Here is a 21,332-nt window from a genome sequence, read left to right as displayed (position 1 = left end):
CACAAAGTATTTTGAGAATCAGTTTTGCAGACTACGACCTCAGCCCATTCACCATGGACACTTTTTCCCAAGTTAGAGTTTATGCCACTGCTTTGTGCATAAAGCTGATGTGCCTTGCTGTTGTGCTTGCACAGAGGCACAGTTTTAAAAGAGAGACAACTCTGGAAAAGCAGTACTGGGGAAAAGCATGAGTGTACCACTTTGGTATATTCTGTTTCATATGCTTGCTTTATCTTTCTGCATACGGTATTTTCTTGTTTCTCTTCCCATGGAAGGAGATGACAGAGAAGGAAAAATTCCACTCACTTTTCTGTTAGGATCCCAGATTTTCCACATTTCGACAGAAATCGCCAAGAAATCATCATTTCCTCAAGCAGAGAGGTTACTCCGTCTGAAATAATGAACTTTTATTTCTCTATCCACGCGTTCCTCTGTACTTGGTGGTTTTTTTAAGCATTCCAGCAGTAAAATGTAAAAAAAAAAAAAAAACCTTCCCCTTTTAAGCTGTAACTGTACAGACTGTGTGCTCCGCGTTGTGTACGGCTGTAGACTTTGTATCGCAAACTTGAGCGTGGTTTGTCATTGTGAAGGGGCGGCCTCATTAAAGCTGTCCCTGCCCAGCGCCTCGCTCGGGGCGGGCCGGGGGCGGGTCCCGGGGCGGCGCCGCCCCCGCGATGGCGGCTCAGCGGGGCCCTGCGCGGCGGGGATGGGCGCGGTGCCCGCAGCCCGCGGCCCTGGCGGCGGCCGCGGCCGTGGCCGTCTGCGCCTTCTACTACCTGGGCGGCGGCGGCGAGACCTTCTCCAGCGCCACCCGCCGCCTGCGGGCCACGCCGTCCGCGCCCGCCCGCGCCGGGGCCCGCGGGCTGCACCTCCTGCTCATGTTCACCAAGGCGGAGCGCGGCCCCGCGCTCCGGGACAAGGCGCAGGCGGCGCTGCGATCGCTGCTGCGGCACGGCCGGCTGGGCCCCGCCGACACGCTACACCTCCACCTCGTCACCGACGGCGCCAGCCGGGACATCGGCCTGGGGCTGCTGCGGGACCTGCTGCGCGGAGCCGCCTTCCGCCACCAGGTGCGCGGGGGCTGAGCGGGGCGGGCCGGGGGCGAGCGGGGCTCTGCCCGCTGAGGGGGGCGCGCTCGGGTGTCCCGTGTGATCTTTGTGATCTTCCTGCGGGACCCTGGGAACAGCAGTCCAGCGGGAAGAAACTCCTGGTTCAGTCCTGGTTCAGCATTTCAACACAAGTACCACGCGTGCTCCTGAGTAAGTGGCTTCCTGAGTGTCCTGCAGGATCAGAAGAGGCTGTTGGCCTGTTGCTGGTGGCTCTTGAGAACGGGAACGGAGAGTCTGCAGGGGTAGGAGTGCATCCACATGAGAGTGTTCGTCCTGCCTCCCAAAAACATAGCCAGTGCAGTCCATGCAAAGTCAGACTTTCCTTCGCATCAAACAGGTATCTGAAAACTGTAAGGGTGTTAAGATCAGAGACTCCAGGTAACTTGACCCCCCTGTCCTGAGGTGCTGCTGCAGAGAGCATTGCTTGGAAGTGTCCTCTAGTCCTGTGACTTTTTATAGCTCATCTTTCTGTTATTTAGTATTAGCTGAACTCTGCTGTGATGTAAGCAGACACGTAACCTTAACGTTGTTCAGAGATGCTTTCCTAGTAAATAATCCCACCTCTTGTATTGTTTAAACAAGCCCTTTCCTATTGCTGACAGTCAGGTCCCATACCCATGGTGGGTGACCCACCCCATGCCGGCAGTGCTCAGCTCTGTGGAGGGGGTGCACGGGAGGATTCCTGTGTGCCACAGCAGGATGGACTGACTGCCCCACGATGCTGCAGTGCTGATGTGGTGCAACAGCCCAGCTCAGGTTTGTAATATTATGTCCCCTGGAGTGGGAGGACCCCTGGGGCCACCATGGTGTGCATCACCCTTGCCATCACCCCTTCTGTGTGTGTGGCTGCCTTTTGCCATCTGCTCTTCTAGGAAATAAACTTCTCTGCGAGCGGCCTTGCTGGTCTTGCTTCTCCAGGGCAACACGGGCTGGGAGTTGGAGATGAGGGTATGCAGTGATGTCTCTGGTACAGAGGGGCCTCTGTACATGCCTGTGGACTCGCAGGCAAACCTGGCTCATGGCTCAGTGAGTAGGTTGTCCATCAGAACTGATCTCTGGGGTGTAAGCAGGTAGCATGATCTGGAGGACTCAGGTGAGATCTCACTGGGATCTACTCAGTCAGCTTCTTCCCTCTCTCCTGGCAGAGCCTGATGTATCCTGGTTTCCATTGGCTAGCCAGCGACAGTACACTTCTCTGCTTTTAGGTGGAGTTCCCATTATAGAGCAGAGACTGTTCCTGCTTCTAAAGCATACAGCCTTGCCCCTAATCCCTGTGCCAGTTTCTGGAATGCCAGCAGGTGACAGCACTGCTTTAATCTTGCTGTAGCCTACTTCATTCCTCCTCTTTACCAGCAGAAAACGTCTCCCTGGCTTGGATCTTTGGTGCTGCTGCTAAAATGTTGAAGGTGATTGATCCTGACACTCAGCCCCAGCAGTAAAACATCTCCATCCCTGCTTCTCCTGTTATCTCCAGAACATTCTCCTGGTTCTTACGCTGTTTTCCTAGATCAGGCCTAGAGATGAAGCTTGATAATGTGCTCAGGGGACAGCTGGAACTGCTGAGGCAGGACTGATAAAACCTCTGAACTTTACTTTTATTCTTCATCAAGAAGCAATTCGTGCCCTGCTTTTGGGGCTTCCCTTGCCCTCCCATTCTAGCAGAGCTGGGATCAGTTGGCTCCTCTGTTAGACTGAAGCCCAGAGTCAGAGGTGGATCCCAACCCACGGGGAGGGTTCCTAACCCGTGGGGAAGGTTGTGGGCAGCTCTTGTCTCTCCCTAGGCAGATTCAGGAACTTTTGGAATCTCCTGGAGACCGAAGCAGCCGGCAGCAGTCTGGGATCAGCGTGGAGGGTGCCGGAGGTGGGAGCAGCTCAGGGATAGGATCCTCCCGGCAGGGCAGGGCTGTCCGGGCGTGGGCGGGCGTGACGTTGTGTCACCCATCCCGCAGGGATGTACAGATGTGTCCCAGATGTGGCGCCGGGAGCGCAGCCATGCGGCGGCGGCGGCAGAGGGAGCCCGAGCTCCGCGTGTGCGGCCGCGGGGCGGAGGGGAAGGGCCGGGAAGCGCCGTCCTGCCCGTGCCTCGGCCTCCTGGCCCGGGCTTGCCGAGGCTCTGTGGGTTTTTACCAGGGCTTTATGCCCGCAGTCCCAGAGAGCGTGGCCCGCCCGCGGGTCGCAGCGTGATCTCCGCAGCTTCTCCCGCTTCCCGGCCAGCGGGAAGTGCCCGGCAGTGATCCCGGGCCAGCCTCGGCGTCGGCACTGTGCTTCCAGAGAGCCCTGGCTTGCCCCGTGTTCTGCCACTCCGGCCTGTGTGCTCACACTCCTTGTGCGGTTCCTATCGCTTATTGATTCCATTTCCCTGCCAGAGTAACACGAACCGTGTGCTCGGCTCGTCGTCCCGGTCCCCTGTTCGGATCCTGCTGGGAGTGAATGTAACTCGGCTGCCATCACTCCGTGTTTGTGGAGAGCTATGAGAATATCTGACATGGGAAGGAGGGAAAGTTAAAAGGAAAAGAAATGCGGGTTGTTTTTTTCCTAGTGAATCAGTAGAAAGGGTCTTTTATCAGTGCGGGACTTGTGTTTATAAAATTGTGCTTGCACAGGAAACCCCTCGAACTTTTCTTAGTGTCCTCAGCAAACATGGCCAGATTTAGCTACAGGGATTTACTAAAAGCTGTTACACAAATAAATAACGAAGTACAAAATTAGCAGCAGATCAGCTAGCTGTGCTAAAGTGAGCAGTGAGGAGAGGAGAAGCCCTTGTGGTCCCAGAGAGGCTGCCTGACCTGTGGCTGCGGGAGGACAATTCAGCTGCTTTGAGGAGTTTGCTTTGCAAAAGTACCTAACCAGAGGGTGGGCAAAAGACAGGTTTTCCTGTTGTCTTTAGCAGGGGAGGGAAGGCAGATGATGCTGTGTCTGGAGTTTCAGGAGTATTTCTCCTGTAATTTTTGTACAGTGATGCTTGGCACTCTGCTTTCTTTGGAAGTGACTGGAACTGGTTTGGCTTTCCCTCCCCCCACCTTTTCTACATGCTGTACAGACTTCAGGCTGCCTTTGCTGGATGCAGAAGGGTGGTTACAGGTGCTGTATTTCTCCTTCATGCTTCTCCAATCCAGCCAGACCCTGAAGCTGCCTCACTCAAGCTGGGCTGGGAGCAGAGCATTGCACATCCCCACGGTGGGGTGGTGCTGGTGGTGCTCTGCTCCATGCACAGGCTGTCGGTGCCTTTGCACATGAAGAGTAATGGTGGTTTGCTTGCTTGGTCACCTGGGATGGCTGCTGGCAGCAGCACTTGGTGCTGCTGTTCTGCTCCCCACAGCTGTGCCACTCTCCGACCAGCGCTCACCGCGATGGCACAGCCAGCAGGGCTGGGCGAGGTGCTGTGTAATGTTACTGGGAACAGAGCTGCCTCCCCTGCAGTGTCTTGGGGAATATGCCGTGCTATCCAAAGCCAAGTGTAGCTGCTGGTGAGCTCTCCCAATGCACTTTTCCTGGTACACGTTGTTCTGTGTTTTTCCTGCCGTTCTGCTGCAGGCGCTTGGCCCCGGGCCCGGAGCGGGGCCGCCCTGCTGAGGGACACGCTGGCCACAGAGCCTGTGTGAGGGCTCTCTTGCTGATGGCAAGGGCCAGTGGCCAAGGGTGGGTGTTTAGGGTGCCCTTCCCAGGCCTGGGGACCCAGCTGTGCCTGTCCTCCAGCAGGACCCTGCTGTGGGCTCAGCCGTCATGGCCAGTGCCAGGATGGCCCCATCACCTTGTTCACTGTACTGCGGGTCCCACGAGCAGCACCCCAGCGAGCTCTGCTCTGCTCTGCTGTGAGAGCACTTTGGGGTAACGTGTTCTGCAAGAAGCTGTGGAAGGAGGAAGCTCCACATTGCTCGCTGCTTCTGTGCCAGCCTCACTGGGCATCAAAGCAAACCCTTGTGAACCCCATAGAGGGGATGGTCATTGCACCAGCACAGGCTCCAGAGTTGCCTTCTCCTCTGAAGCACTTGGTTTGGTTTATGGGTATTTTTAATTTAAAAAAAAAAAAAAGTAAGTTCTCTCTCCTGCATGTTCCCCTTGTTCTTAAGCAGATGAAATTTTAGTAAGGAAAAGAATTGAAACTGTAGAGCCGTTGGAATGGTTTAGTTTGGAAGGGACGTACAAAGACTGTAGGCTGAGCTCCCTGCTGAAGGCAGGGCCAGCTTGGGGAAGTGTCCTGGTATCCCTCAAACAAGAGGTATAGGCTACCCTGTCCAAAATTCAAGTATTGCTGCAAAGTTATGTTCTTGCTGGCCTTCAGTTCCAGTGAGGCTCTTCCTGTTTTCCCTGGCCTGAAGAAGGCAGCACAACCTCGAGTCTCCACACTTCCTGCACTCCCCCTTATCTGCACCGGGGTCATGTCCCTCGTCTCTCTTAATTATCCCAAAAATCCCTCTCATTATCTTGTGTGATTCAGTGACCTGTATCTTTCTGTGGGTGTAATGAGCTGCATGAAAGTTCCTGTTCATCAGACTTTGACCAAAAAGCTTGTACAGTTTCAGTAGCTGACAAGGTGCATTTGGGGTTGCTCCTGTTTCTGGGCCATAGCCACGATCCGGCGCAGGCGTGTCAGGGCCCGTGCTGGTGCATGGGCTCCCTCAGGGCTGAGGGGTGCAGAGCAGTGCTGGCTGAGCACCAGCAAAGCTCCAGCACAGGTGGGCTGAGATCCACGTAGAGCAGTTGCTCAGCTCTGCTGTAACTCCTGATGTTTGGATTTTCATTGGCGTGCTGCAGCCCGTCCTCCCTTCTCCCCTGCAGCCCTGGTGGGATGTGCTGCAGAGATTGCCTCCGTGCTGGGCTGAGGTTCAGGAAATCCAGGCTGCATCCTGGCCCTGTCACAGCCTGCCTCCGTAGCAGGGAGCAAGCCTTGGTCCTCGGGGTAAGTGACGTGGTCTGACCTCTAAACGTCATGATGCCAGAGCCTGGAGGAAACTGTCACCTCTTCTGATGGACTCCATATGGGACACCAGATATGTGGTTGCATCAGGCAGTGGGAACAGACTAGGAAAAAAACCACAAAACATGGAACACACATGGTTGTGTGAGTGGATTTGAGTCTCTGCCTATCTTACAGTTATGAAATGGCTGTAAGAGTCCTTCCCTCCTTTCCTTGCCACACATGACTGGCTCCTGTGGCAAGGGGACGTAGAGGAGCCGGTGCAGCCAGGCCCCTTTGTGCAGCTGCAATGCCACCAGCATGATTTGTGCTTTAACAACCTACCCCCTTGCCCCGTGCCGGTGTGGGCTGAGCAAAGGCTGCTGGAGCTGGGCCAGTCCCCAGAGGCAGCAGCTGAGTGGTGTTTCTGGTGTCTCTCCCAGGTAATAGTCCATGATGTGAATGAGCTGACGGAAAAGCTGTTTCCCATTGTTGAAGCCATGCAGAAACACTTCAGCGCTGGATCAGGGACCTACTACAGCGACTCCATCTTCTTCTTGTCGGTTGCAATGCATCGCATCATGCCCAAAGGTAAGGCTCTGCTGAGCCACCTCCAGCAACACAGGCTCTCTTTTTCTTCTGCACAGAGATTTTATCCAATACTATTTGAAATGCAAAGAAAGTCAATAAACTTCTGGGGTGGGCTCCTGGGATTCTGCTCCTTCCTGCAGAGCGATGGACCCATCAGTCCAAGACCGCCCACATCCAGGTCTCCACTGGGGTGGGTGACAGGAGATTCTCTGTGCCCTATGGCAGCTGGCCATGCCCTCATGCCCTGAGAGGGTAGGAGAGGTGAGGCAGGAGTAAGCGTGTCTGCCCTGTGTGTGTTTACAGCCCCCCTCACCCTTGGGGTGCCAGCAGGAAGAGGTGCTGTGTGCCCGTGGTGCGGCTGCGCGCTCCAGAGCATCGGCACAGGGCAGTTGTTGAGCCTTTCCTCTGGGCTTCGGGGAGTTCTTGGAAAGCTTTGCTGATTAGCAGCCACTGATCACTTCAGTTTCCTTATTGTGCCTTTGCTCTGCTGTTATTGACTGTGGGAGCAACAATAAATCTGCAGGAAAACAAGGCAGCTGGCAGAAGGGGCTTGGCTCAGCTGATACCATGTTTTGCTTCCCTGGCTGCGCACGGTTGGCTCTCCTGGGACCAGCATGCTGTCTAGCCTTTGACTGGTTACACAAGGAGGATGTTGCATCCCGGGGCTCCAAACCCCTCCAGTGGAACTCCCCCAGCGCTGCTGGTCCATTCCCAGTGCTGGTCCCTGGGCTCTCCTTGTTGGCTGCCTCACTGGCCTGACACACCAGTGATAGCAGCATCCCCTTCTGGGCTGGCCACATGTCCTGCCTGGGCTGTGGCAGTGGTGGCAAGGACCTCGGGATCCTGCCTGGCTGTACACCTGCCCCAGGAGGAGGTGACCAGCCTCTCGAATTTGTTTCTGGGTGTCCTGTGGTGATGGCCAATTCTCACGTGTGTGTTGGTGAAATTGCTGTTCCCATGGCTAGCACTGCTGACACCAGCAGCTTCCTTGGCATCTGGAGCCTCTGCCCAGCCATAATATTCCCTGCAGACTTCCTACCATGGGTTTAAGGTGCACTCTTGCTGAGATGTGAGCAGACATAACTCCCCCGTGCTCTCGCTGAGTCCTGTCCAGTTTGGTTCTACCCAGTAGCTCCTACCTCTACACTGCTTCATGAGGCTTCCTCTGTCCTTTGTGGACTTGCCCCTGTCCTCCTGGCACGGCCATCCCACACTAGCTCATTAAACAGTGGGGCAGTGGTGACCCTGAGGGTCTCATCCATCCCCCGCTGATCATTACTCTGTGGGCTCCAGCAAATGTGCTGTATTTCACTCTCCATCAGACTTGGGTGGTTTTTTGTGTGTCTGGTGCTGTCTGCACTGCAAGGGCTTTGAAGTACACTGCATACAAATGATGGTATTAACGCTGGCTAATTCACTCCTCCCGATTCCCTGCTCTGTCTTTACTGTGTGCTAAAGATATCCATGTCGTGCTGCCTGCCAGCAAGAAGCTGCTCGGTCTGAAATGCCTTTTCTCAGTTCATCAACCCGACTCTATTTGCTCTCCCTCATCCTGACTGGGCTTTCAGTGGTCTGTTCAGGGCACAGGATGTTTAAAGAGGCATTTTTACAGTTTCATGATCTTAGTTTTTGTTTCAGAAGCTGCTAGTAAAGCTGATTTATATTTCCCTTGCGAGGGAGGTCAGATTTACTGTGCTGGGTGCCTGGTGATTTATGGGGCTGGCCCGGCTCCCTGGCCCTTTTCCTGTGCAGCCAGCAGTGGGTTGGAGGCAGCAGGGAAGGCTGCAGCTCTGCTGCCCACTCACAGGCTTGTGGGTGGTGTGGGAATGGCACTGGGCTCCTGCTGCTCTCCTGGCTCTGACAAGCAAGTATCTACTGGTCTCAAGAAGCCACTTTGCTAAGTTGGAGAAGAAAGGACCAAGCCTTCCTTTTGAGGCAGTATCTACATTTTCCTTTGTGCATTTCTCCTACCCTGAATGGTGTGTCTTTTTCTGCACCTCTCCAAGCACATCTGGCTCCATAGCATTAGCACTGATTTTTTGTGGAGGACAGATTTGATTGGAAGCTTGAGCATCCTCCAGCAGAAATGAAGGCCCTGATCTGAATACTAAACTCTCTTGTGTGTTTGTTTGCATTTGCATTAATCAGTCCATGTTTTTTTTTCAGCAGCCAGCAGCCTTTGCATTAAAGTTGCCTGGCTTTAGTTTTCCAAATGTATCATTTTTTGAAGGGAAGCATTTCCATACTATCATGACTTAGTGATTTGTTTGGAGCCTTTGGGTTGTGACAGGGCACATTTGTGGGCCAATGGCACTGAAAACTGAACACCAGGATTATTTTTTTTTAAGGACTTTTGTGGAACATGTGCTTGCTGCATGCATATTGCACTGAGGATAAATGGGGTTTGCCACTCAGCTGCTCTGTCGTTCACTGTTGCTTGGGATCCTTGCCCAAAAAACTTCCAGATCTAAACCTGCAGTTGCCAAGTTATAATTTAACAGCTTCTTAGCTGGTGTAAATCATGGAACACTCTTGCCTTAAATGTCTTACATCAGTGGAGTTAATCTGATTTAAACCAGCTGGGGACTTGGTATGCAGCACACAGAAGTGCAGACTGCATAACTCTTGTCTGTGCTCAAGGCTCATAAATCCTGTTTTAATGTGCTGTGGCCAGGCCTGGGAAGCTGGAGCAGGGCTTGATCCATCACAACAGTTCTGCAAGGGAGAAGTGATGCGAAGGTTACACAGAGAGAGGATGAGCAGGTTCAGGTGTAGGAGGACCTGCCAGGATGAGGACAATGCCAGCATGAAATGGTCTCGAGACTTGTGGAGCGAGGCAAGGAGGAGGGAGAACAAGGATGCAGACCTTTTCATTTTCCTTTTCAGTAAGCCCATCCAGAGGGAATGTTCCCACCTGGCTTCAATCACTGTAATCACTTGTCATTTCAGTTGTATAACTTCAGAGGACCCAGCAAGCTTTTATCACCTTCCTGGTGGTGCAGGCAAGAGGAGGAGGAGTTGAGGTGACAGAAGGGCAGCTGGGACCTTCCCATGGAATTCTTGGCCCCCATCCTTGTTTCAGAAAGAATTAATTTAGCAAGTGGTTATCCTCATCAGCTAGTAGGCCAAGGGAGAGATGTCAGCGCTTTGAAAACTGCTGTTTGGTGTTTGACTCCATTGGTTTTGCTGACTGTGCTGCAGCAGGATGACCCTGTGGGAGAAGAGAAGGAGCAGAGGGAAAATGAGATATGATGGAGAAGCAGCTTTGTGGCTTCTCTTTGCCAGCTTGGACAGAGGAGTGGAGTCCATTAGATCAGGGGAGGCTCTGAGACCTGGCTGAAGGTATTGTGCCTCATGTGGAGTGAGGGTATTTAGCACAACTTGACTGAAGATGGTATTTGACAAATTGGAGGCAGCAGGGTTTCCTGGCTGTACAAACAGCTGGCTCACTTCTTGGGGAGTAGCATCATCTCAGAACGTGGCCTCCTTGTCCCCTGCTGAGTTCTCAGGGTTTCTCTCTCACTATCCAGCCCAGCCTGAAGGCAGAAGCTGTGACCACAGGTGGGAAGATGAGCACAAGCTGCAAAGGGCCCCTGGGCTGTCCTGTCCTCATGCAGCATCTTCCATGTGCTGTAGAGGCACTTGGGGACTTGCTGCCTGAAAATTCAGGAGCTTGGTCTGCAGGTGCATTTGGTAAGGTTAGTGGCTTGTAGGAGGACTAAGCAGCAGCGGGAGAAGTGGGTAAGTTTCTGTGTGACTAAACAAAGATGCAGAGCTACGAGGAAAAAGAAGAGTGGGACTGATGACTATGTATGGCTGAAATTTATGGCATATTGACATGGTCTGCTGGAAAAAAAAATGGAATAGGTTTAGAGAAGGGCAGTGGCTTCTGTATGGGACAAGCCTGTTTGACTGGGACCCTCCAGTCTGGGGGGGTGCCTGGCCAAGGGAGTTACGATGTGGTCCATGAAGCCACAAGTCATGTGAGGCAGATGTTTCTACAAGAACTGGGGGGCATCAAAGTTGGCAAGAAGTGGGTTTAAAACAGAGTGCAGTGATCTGTGGAGCGCCTCGCTGCAGGATATTGTAGGTGCTGGGTTTCCTAACGGATGAGGACATCATGGCAAGCTGCTGTCTGATGGACAGCAAGCCTCAGGGTCTCCACGAGCTGCAAGCTGCAGGAGCATGTTGGGGGGACACGGCTGTGTGTGGTGGGGGGAAGCACAGATGGCTGGTGTGGGTGAGTAAGCAGCACCATGTCCAGGGAGGTGGCCACCAGCAGGGAGCTGTGCCTTTGGCTTCATAGCTGCTGTCCAGATTTAATGTCTGTGACACACTGGGATCAATGGGAGGTCCAGTGGTCTCCCTGGCCTCGGACTCTGAACTGGACCTTTTCTCCAGCTCATTGTCAACAGCTGTACTCATTGTTAAGCATAGACCAAACTATAATGATGTTTGTTCAAACTGCTTGCTAATGACCGAGCCCCAGGCCGCTTGGGGTTTCGTGCTGCTTGCAGCAGGATCCAGCTGCTGGCTCCAGCTTGGTCTCCCATGAAACTGATATCAGCCTTTGTGTGCTCTGGGAGTACCGGCCTGGAGACAGTGGCCTCTGTGAGCATCAGCTTACGCCTTTCCCACCGAGCAGAGCGGGAGGGAGGGCAAAGGCCAGGGAGGAGATGCTGTTGGAGCAGGCGCTGAGCTGTGCTCTCCTTTCTCAGGGTACCTTGCCTGTGCTGAGGCTGAGCACTCCTGCTGCTGGCTGTGAACATGGAGAGTCTGGGATCTGGGGGAGGAGGTTAAGCAGAGAGGTATCAGGAAAACAGTCTGTTTACTGGAATAACACCTTGGCAAATAACTGTCTTCTGCTAGTGTTCTGGAAAAGCTGGCAGGCAGCATCCTGAAAACATTATCCATTGTGTTTGCAGGGGTGTGTGCATGAGGTTCAACGCTGCAGCTGCAATGTTCGAATCCATAGTGCGGGGTTGCCCGGGTCAGACTCTGTTTGCCCACGGGGTGCCAGGTCCCTGACCTGATGTTTCCCCTCAGTGGCACCCCTGTGCAGAGAGTTACAGTGCACAGACCCAGTGTCACACAGTGCATCAGAGCTCTCTGAGATGGAGCCTGGCAGAGGGAGATGAGGAGGCACCACTCCCTCTTCTTCCTCCTGTCAGCTGCGAAGCAATTCCTGGTGCACGGGGCAGCTGCCCACAAAACTGCAAATTACATTGTAGTAAGTGAGCGTTTTGAGAGTGCATCACTCCTGATCCTTTCCTGCTGGCTGAGCACTGCCATCACTGCTGAGCCCCACCACATTGGGGTGCACAGAGATGCAGTGGTTGGGAGAGCGCTGGGAGGAGTGTGTCCTTGTCCCAGATGCTCCAGGCCTGACTGTGCATTACCAAAGAGGAGATGTTGTGAAGAGGCACAGAAAACTGAGGTCTGTGGCAGAGTCGTGGGAGACGGCCCCAGAACCACATGCTCCCAAGCCATAGTTCCCATGGGATGCTGCAGTAGCTGAAGGGTTTATTTTCTGGCAAAAATGTTTCCATCTTTACAGGGATGGAGGGAGTGTTAATGGTTTCTGGTGTGCTCTCATAACCTCCCTCCCTGCTTCATGCTGCAACCACGTGAAAAACATCCAGCTTCTTTTCCCAGCCTGTCTCCAGGCTGCACACACTCATGTCAAATGCTGTGATGGGAAGAGAAGAGGCTCAAGTGATCAATTTGTGAGTAATACGAAGAGCGGTGCCAGCCATTGTTCCTTGCTGGGGTGAGCCTGTTATGCCAAGGGGGTTGTTTTTGTGATACTTTTTGGGAGCAGGCAACAGCAGACCTCTGAATAAGCCCACTCCACGTAACCAGGGTAGGCTTTGGGATTGTGGGAGGGTCCTCACCTGCTGAGGTGAGCCACTAACCCCGTCTGGCTGCCTGTGAGATGTGCCTCTCCTGGCAGGAGAGCTCCTTGGCTCCAGCCCTGCAGCTGTGGAGGTGTCAGGAAGGGCTGCTGTGATGAGGGGGATGTGGATGCTGCTCAGCAGGTGCCTGGAAGCCCCCTGGGTGCTGCGTCATGGTGGAGACTCCTTCCCTGCGGCACTGCTGCCTCTGGGGGCCAGCACGACCTGCAGCCCCTGGGGGTAGTGTCACTTCTCATCATTTCCGCTGGCTGCCCCTTGCTGCGCTGCCACCATCGATTATTTTTGGATGTCCTAGATCTGTCAGGCCAGGGCAGGCGTGTGTGGCTGTTTCCCCCCTCCTCACGGAGCAGCAGGGTCTCATCACCCGGTGCTGTGGGTGGGTGCTGCTCTCCTCTGTCCCCAGCCAGACCAGGTGCCCTATCCCCAAAGGGTTGGAAGGTGCTGGGGGTCACCCAGCATTGATGCTGGGGCTGCTCTTCCCCACAGCTTCTCCACTCTGCCATGGCTCATTAGAGCTTAGCAGGAAGAAACAAGTACGAAATCTGCCTGCAGCCCCTTCCCCCAGTGTGTGCAGTTAAATGGGACATGAGCATAGAAAATTTATTATCCTGTATCTCTTTTGGTTTCCCTTTCCATCTTACCTGCTTGTTACTTCACAGCTTTCCATCCACACCGTTTTGTAATTTATAGCAACCTGGAATCAAACCTTATTTTGTCTGATTAAAAGGTTTCCTGCTGCTCTTCCTCCAGCTCCAAGAAGTGTGTCTTCACACTCCTGCCCCAGCAGCACCATATATTAAACACACAGCAAAAAGCATTTCCAGCTCCATCCTGAAAGCTGTCATATGCTCAGCGATGTTGCTGCCTTGGAGTCCAGTTAAGAGCCAAAGTGTTGAGCACCGCTAAATATTAGTCCTTCAGACCCTGATGGATTACAAGGAGACACTTGAGTGCACAGGAAAAATTAATTTCCTGGAACAAAACACATCCATCTCCTGCTGAGTCTTCCCCATCCCTCTGGAGATGGTTGTGGGGTGTGGAGCAAGGCGATCAGAACGATGCCACCGTCAATACCTGGAGACATTGCTGCTGCTCCAGACCCCTGAGCTCACCCCGGTGCCTGCTCTGTGTGGGTGGTAGCAATGATTTGCCATCTATCTCTGGCAGGCAGCCTAATTTTTTAATTAGCTGATAGGCTGATTAGCTGCTGTGCTGCAGCCACTGCTCTGCTCTACTGGGCGCCTAATCAGTGCTGCAGAAACCTGGTTAGTGCCAGGGGCATGTTAGTGGCGGGAGGCACATCCCCCCTCACCTCCTGCCCTCCCCTGGTGCCTTGTGTGCAGGGAAGGGAGGCAGTTTGATGGGAAGGGGGCTGCTGGGCTGCCCCAAGTAGCAGAGGTGAGGACCATGTTGGCTGCATGGCAGAGGTGAGGACCTGTGTTCAAGTGGGCAAGGTAAGCTGCATTGCACGTTGGCAAGCAAGCTCTGCTGGTGCAGGGCTTTGTAGGGTCGTCTTCTTTTGGGAGGGTGGTCTCTGGAGCAGCACCAGGTCCTGAGAAGGGGGACTGCAGGCCCCAGTTGCCAGCATGCGGGCAGCAAGCTCTGGGGAGTGTGCTGTGCTTGCACACCTGCAGGGGTGCCCCTGCCTCGGCTGCTTCCCCTGGGCGAGGCTCTCTGGTGCTGCCAGGGTCAGCTGCACGGGCAGTGGTGATTAATCCTGGAAGCAGGGGGGGAGTCTATCTGTGGGGAAAACATGGCCTGGCCAGGGCAGCACACAGCCAGAGAGGAAGCTGCTCACAGCCCTGCTGACAGCAGGAGGGAGAGCAGCCAGGGTCAACTGGCAGTGGGGGGGCAGTGAGCCAAACCCAGGGAGCCTCTAATGAAGGGCAGGATGGAGATCCCAGTGTGTTTGTGTAAATAAACTGTGTTTCCACACTGGGATTGTTGAGGCACTGGCATCGCTGCCTGGCACTGCAGCTGTGCTCATGCCCTGCTCCCTGCAGCAGCTGAGGCATTCAGGGGCAGGGGGCTCCTGCTGGGCAGCACCCTCTGGGTTGCACAGGGCCCCTCCAGAACCTGTGACCCGCTCTGTGCCCATGCCTGGCCTTGATGCTGGCCGTGGGAGTGGAGTTTGTCTTGGCCATGCATCTCCCTGAGCCAGCGAGGGCGGAGGATCCTGGTTTCACAGCCAGCACGGGCAGCTCTGTGGGTCTCTGTGTTGCTGCTGGCAGGAACACTGCCCGCTGGAGCAGGGGCTGCTGCTGCCCTGCTCCAGGAGGTTTACTGACCAGGGCAGTTGTCTGAAAGTCACTGCTGGTCCTTCACAGCTCCTTCCATCCTTGGGATCTTGCCCTGTCATGGTGGGGACAGCTAAAAACTTTCTGACTTAAAGAAAAACATTGGTAGTAAGAGCCAAGCTCAAAGAGATGCAGAGAGGTGGAGGGGAAGCTGTCCAGGTGTGCCCAGTGTTTGCAGACCAGCAGACCTGAGCCCTCCAGCCCTTCTGACCCCAACTCAAAGAGCCTGGGCCACCTGGCCCTCTTCCTTCTGATGGTCCAAGTCAAGCGGCAAAATGCACCACTACCCCCTGGCCCTTCCCCAGACCCCACTGCAGTCCTGCAACACCCAGAGCTGCAGCCAGCAGGGGACACTCCTGTCCCTTGGCTGCAAAGTGTCACCCATGCTGCAGCCCAGCAGAAGGGTCTCTGAGCTGCTCTGCCTCCAGCAGCTCTCTCTCCCTGCCCATCACCCTGCCCTCTCCAGACCATTGCCCAGCCACCTCCCCCCCTGCTGTCTCCTGTAGGCTGGAGGGGGATCCTGCTTCCTTGTGCTGCCCAACTGGCTGTTGCTGGCTGCATGGAAAAAGGCGAAGCCGTGTGCTTGGGTCACGGAGCTCACGTGGCACAGTTGGCAATCCCAGCAGTGTCCTCCTTGGTCTCGCCTCTTAAGGTGCTGGCCTTTGGCCCCAGAAGTTGCTGCTTGATGCAGAGGAGGTGCAGGGAGGTCAGGGTGCTCCCAGTACGTGCCAAGTGCCAGGTTAACAGTTGGACTCGATCTCAAAGGTATTTTCCAACTCAAACAATTCTATGATTCTGTGTTGGAGTCTCTCCTCCTTGACATGGGGCATCAGAATGTTTAGGTTCTTAAAAACAGATTTGTTAAGACAGGTGGAGATGCCAGTGCAGATGATGGCCAGAGCAGAGCTAAATGACCACCAGCCTTGGTGACAGGTGTTTGCCTCAGGAGTGTGTGTGAGATTTGGGCACAGTGCAGCCTGGCAGGGCAGTGGCCTGTCCCCTCCTGCCCTCCCACTGTTGCTTGCAGCATCTTCACTGCCAGACCAGCTGTAGGCAGGGTTTTGTACTCTGAGAGGGTTGAGTTTGTGCCACAGTGAGTCTGTCAGTGGGCTGGAGAATTTCACCACCTCCAGGAGGTTTCAATTCTTGCTGCTTCTACTCTACAACTATTAAGCCACTGCTCACTTATCAGTGATTTAGACCACACTGTTTGCTGGACAGCTTCTGCCCTTTGCAGATGGCAGCTCTCCATTTCACTCTTTGTTCCTGGACACAGGTTCACTCTTTTCACCTCTCCACGTCAGTGGTGACATGCCTCTGCCCCAGACCTGGCATAGTTTGTATGGAAGTGGGGGGTTAGGAGCCAAGACCAACACTTGCACACCAGCCCTGCACCTGCTGTGTGGGTTCAGCTTTGCCAGGATAGTGACCCTCATACAAAGTTGTTAGGATGAGTGTAAATGAGATTGGCTGCAGAACAGCCTGTGTTGCTCTGTGCAGACTCCACCCTTTGTATTGCCTCTTCATCTGACCCTCCATCCACTGTCACGTAGTTCTAAATTCACTATTTACATTTTTTTCAGTCCATCCTCTCAACTCAGGCTAGGGAAATGTAGTCCTGTCCCACGGGCAGGTTCAAGGCTGCCCATCCATAGGCTGCTCTGAACAATGGCAGCGCATCGAAAAGGGCCCTGGAGGGGTAAGAGCTGCTGCAGGATTTCTCACTGCACAGCATCCCCAGAGCTCTGGCTTGGTTGGCCAAAGCAGCTCTTCTCCTCCCTGTGCCCCCTGCTGCCACTCATGGTCCTGCCTGATGTTTCTGGGAAGAGCATTTACACAGTCATAGAATCATACAATGGTTTGGATTGGAAGGGACCTTAAAGATCATCTGTTTCCAACCCCACTGCCATGGACATGGATGCCACCCACTAGGTCAGGTTGCTCATCTAGACCAAATTTCCTCCTAAGTTTCTCATCATGTGTTGGTGGGTGGCCTGGCTTGCTGCATGCCCTCTCTTTCCCTGCTGTGCTGTGGCATCCATGATTCCTGGCAAGGGCTGTCAGACTTGCTGCAGAAGCTGTCCCCTGCCACAGGCACTCCTGGACGTCACTCAGAGCATCCAGACAACCCACCAGGCCCCTCAGCACACACACACAAGGGGTGCCTTTCCATGTGCTGGCATAGCTCTGCTGGGTCCTGGCAGAGAATGCAGGGCAGCAGGACACAGGGGGGTTGACGTGACTTCTGCCTGCCTGTGCCCCCTTGCTGGGATGAAGCTGTGAGATCATACATCCCTGGAGCTGGCCTTTATCCTCTGGACATAGCTGGAGGGAGGATTTGAGCCAAACCTGGAGCACAGCCCTGCTGTGGCTGCTGGTATAAGGCTGCAGTAAAACATTATGAGCTTTTAATGGGGCCAACCTGTGTTGTAAAGCTGTCACTGCTAATGGAGACCATCTCTACTTTGAGTGGCACAGCTCCCCTTTCCATGCCGTGGCTGGAAGAGCTGGAGCTGAGCAGAATGGAGGGTGATACACAGTATGGCAAAGTTAGAAAACTCACTGCTGAGCAGAACACTCTCAGCCTTTCCCTGCATTTCCAGCTGGATCCCTCCAAGCAGTTTATGCCTAAGAGAGCACGCTATTCCTCCACCCCCACATGGCAGCCAGGACAAAGCACTTGATACATCATAAATATTAGTGCCTGGCCCCTTGCCAGTCCCAGTCAGAGAAATCATCTCAGCCATTAATCTGAACGTGCAAGCTGCATCTGGCAAAGTGGTGCTTAGTGTCACCCATGCTCAGTTGTGTCTGCAGTGTTGCAGTTCATGCTTGCTTTAAAGAAAAATTAAAAAAAAAAAAAAAAAAGAAAAACAAGAAAGAAAAAGATAAAAGGAAAATAAGAAGTACTTGATGCTTACTGGGTCTAATTTCTTAGTGAGTGTTTCCTGGGGTCTCTGCTGGCACAGCATGGGACCAGTGTGCGGGGGCGAGCCCAACACAGGGAGCCTCTAATGAAGGGCAGGATGGAGAACCCAGTGTGTTTGTGTAAATAAACAGTGTGTCTCCATGCTGGGCTTCTTGTGGTGCTGGCATCGCTGCCTGGCACCGCAGCTGCACTCGTGCCCTGCTCCCTGCTCAGCCAAGGCTTTTGGGGATGGCCAGATGCTGCTGCTGGGCAGCACCCTCTGGATTGCATGGGGACCCTCTGGAGCTTTTCACCTGTTGGGGTGCTGGGGCGGGCAGGGCTGGGATTGGAGCTTCCTCCAAGCTCAGCTTTCATTCTCCGCTGTGATTAATTGCAGTTGGCATTCATCTGTAATTTCAGAGAACAATCGGATGGCGTGCCTCACAGCTGATTTAATTGAAACCTGACCATGCGTCAGAAGGCTGCTGTGCACTGGGCGTAGTTGTGCTGGGATCCCCCTGGGAACCCCTTCCCCTCTTCCCGGCTTTGGCAGTACCTTGGAGGGCTCAGGCTACCCCTGCGTTTCTTTGGGGCTGAGCTTGTGCTGTAGCTCTGAGGTCTCCTTGCCCTGGAGTTTTGTGACCAGTCTGGATATTCTCAAGTGCAGTAGCATCAAGGTTTTGGGGTTTTGCCCTGCTGTGGTATGGACCACTGGGGAGGTTTGGTGTATTTGGGATACATGTCATGTTCCTTGTTGCACAAATCTGCTGCTTTGCTTATTCACATGCTTGAGTTGCACTGGCCATTTCTAAGGCAGTTCGGAAGCCTGGGGGAAATTGCTTTCAGGTCAAGACCTGCTTTAGCCTGTGGTGAATTACTGCGCCTGGGTTTTAAATCTTTGCAAACAGAGGATTATGGTGATGGTAAATACTAGGTAGACCTGGGGATTGCCGTACTGCTGGATGAAGAGAGCATGGCCTTTCCCTTTAGCAGATAGAGCATGATGGATGTTAAAAAAATAAATTGAGATACAGCCTGGGTTGTATCTTAGATACTATTTCTCCTTGATTTATATTTCTGCTTGGATGCTTCATAGAATAAGCAGTATATTTCTTGCTTAACCTCACAGGGCCTTTTCATTCTTAAATGAGGACAGCATGGTAGGTATGACCAATTGCCAAGAGCCCCGGATTAGTGCAAGATCTGCAAAAAATTCAGAGCTGCTGTACAGCCCATCGTCTGCTTGAAACACAAACACCAAGTGATGAGCATGTTTGAAATGGCGAAGCTGCACTCCCGTGCCAGGCGATAGCTGCTGGTGCCTGGCTGCTCTCTGGGCCTCTAGTCCCAGTGATGGCTTTGGGGGCTTAAAACAGAGCAATGCTCTCAGCAGCCCAGTGGTAGCCAACAGCCTATCCTGAGCATGAGGGAGTGAGGAACTGTAGTGGTGGGAAGGCTGGAGTGTTGGCACTGCCCCAGTGACACCAGCCTGATGGGAAACCCTGCCCATAGGCATGGCAGATGCAGGCAGCAGAAGGTGAGGGCAGGCAGGGCTTGTCCTCCTGCCTGCAGGTACTGGGCAGGAGGAAGGATGAGGGCCTGGTTTGCTAATTGCTGTGGAAGTGGTGGTGACAGGCAGGTATAGCCTGCAGGGAGCTGTAAGGGCACTTGTGCATGATGAGTGGGGCCGAAACAGGTTGACACAATCCAATTAGTGCCGAGTGCTAAGCAACCTGGCCAATTTGCTCTTGGCTTTTATAACACATATAAATAGCGGTGGCATTACATAATGCCATGGGGGATGGCTCCACTCCACTCACAGTTCCTGAGGAGGGCTGAAGATGCTCATAGCTTTGCCTGTGGCTGGGGGAATCCATCTGATGGTCTGACCTGTTGCAGTGTTTGTGTTTGCTGCATTGTACTGGGCCTGCTGCAATCCATACAGCATCCCCAGATCCACATGGGACAAACAGCCTTGACAAGGCACATCTCCTGTACCTTCTCCCAGGCAGCATCTCCATCCATCAGTCTCATGTCCTGCAGCGGAGACAGGTGACAAATTTGGGCAGAGGCTTGACCCTGTTGTTGAGCTCAGGCCTGGCCTTGGTAATGATGTTGTCCAGTCTCTCCTTGTTCTTGATTTCCCACTGCAAGTGGAAGATGCTTCTATGTCTGCATAACTCTCCTTATCTCTGACCACCAGCGAGAATAAAGTCTTCCAGGCTGCTGCAGATTACCAGCTATGCTGTACAGGCAGGGCTCTGTAATTTCTGCCTTTGGGGAAGGCTGTGGTAACCTGCTGGGAGCTAATGGGCTTGTGCAGGTGATCCTGGATGTGTCATGTGGCTGCCTGATGTCTGTGATGGGAATTGCTCTGGTTTGTCAGGCTGCTTTCTGGGCTTGAGGTGGGAAATGCTCATGGAGTTGGCAGGTTTTCCCAGTAGTGGGTAGCAGAAGTGAGGATGGGGTTTTGTGTGGCTGCTCCTGCAGAAGACTGGATTGAAGCTGCTTCTTGTTTTTGTCAGTCATATGGAAAAACAGTCTTCTGGAAGGAAGGAGGGAGTGGATAGAAGCAGGAAGTCACCAGACAGTATTCCTGAGGTAAATCATGCCTAAAATACACAGTGATAAAGGCTCTCGTGATGGTTGAAGGTCAGTAGCTTCATGCAGAGGTTGCAGATGGATTGGTTTTGCCCTGACTTGGCTGAGTCTTGCCCATGGAGCTGAATGCTCACCATGCACCAAATCCTCACGGGGAGCAGTTCATCAGGTAGCCACTGGTAATCACTGGTTACAGTTTTGTCTTATATAGCTGACTTTCCCCCTTTGTGCTTTCAGAAATAACACAGATCATCCAGGTAGACTTGGACCTGAAGTACAAGACCAACATCCGAGACCTGTTTGATGAGTTTGACAATTTCCCAGAGGGAGCAGTGATTGGAATTGCCAGGGAAATGCAACCAGTGTACAGGTAAAGCTCCCTCCCTATGGGGACCAGGGTGTGGGCAGTGGGTGGCTGGTATGTCTTCTCTTCAACTCAGGTTGGGCTTCTAGGGCTAAATGGTCTTCCTGCTTTAATCCCAGCAGGGGAACTTAATCTGAAACTTGTAGGTAGGTATGAGCAAAGTGTACAGTGTTGCTGTTGTTTGTTTACTTGTTCTCACACACCATCACAAGGCTTTCAGAGCCAAATTCCTGGTTGTTGGTGCCAAAAGCCATACCTGGACTATAGTGCATCTGCTAGAGGCGTTGTTTGCCCAGCCACGCCTGCTGAGGGGCTGTGATTGCATTCTGGAGCACCTGTGTGTGTTGGGGCTCAGAGGTTCCGGCTGTGAAGATTGCAGAGAGTAGGGGTTGAGTTTGGGCAACAATGAGGTTCTGGGTCCCTGGAGTGTGAGTGCACCTTCTGTTTCCCTCAGAGAAGGCCAAACTGACAACTCTGTTGGTGGCCTGGGCTTGCAAGCATGAGGGTGACCCCATGGTCATTTGCTTTTCAGACCCTTGGTCCACCAGCCAGTGACTGGTGGAAGCTAACGGTGGGAATCACTCACTGAGGGGAGGCTCAGTCCTTCCCAGTCGTGGACTGCTGATGGGTTTCAGGGACACAGATATTTC

The 21,332-nt window shown here is 53.5% G+C and overlaps 1 protein-coding gene across 1 annotated transcript in view; it reads left to right on the top strand.

Annotated features, from left to right (window-relative positions):
* Positions 1-5,819: 5,819 nt before the first annotated feature.
* XXYLT1 (xyloside xylosyltransferase 1) overlaps positions 5,820-21,332 on the top strand; it is a 28,265-nt gene continuing 12,752 nt past the window's right edge. Inside the window, exons 1-3 of the mRNA XM_032697496.1 lie at positions 5,820-6,009; positions 6,450-6,597; positions 20,556-20,688. Coding sequence (XP_032553387.1) covers positions 5,836-6,009; positions 6,450-6,597; positions 20,556-20,688 — 455 coding nt within the window. The 5' untranslated portion in view covers positions 5,820-5,835. The remainder of the gene's footprint in view (positions 6,010-6,449; positions 6,598-20,555; positions 20,689-21,332) is intronic.

The sequence above is a fragment of the Chiroxiphia lanceolata genome, chromosome 10 (genome assembly GCF_009829145.1).
Source record: "Chiroxiphia lanceolata isolate bChiLan1 chromosome 10, bChiLan1.pri, whole genome shotgun sequence".
Lineage (NCBI taxonomy): Eukaryota > Metazoa > Chordata > Aves > Passeriformes > Pipridae > Chiroxiphia > Chiroxiphia lanceolata.
Note: the sequence above shows the minus strand (reverse complement) of the source record. Positions and strands in the feature narration are given on the sequence as shown.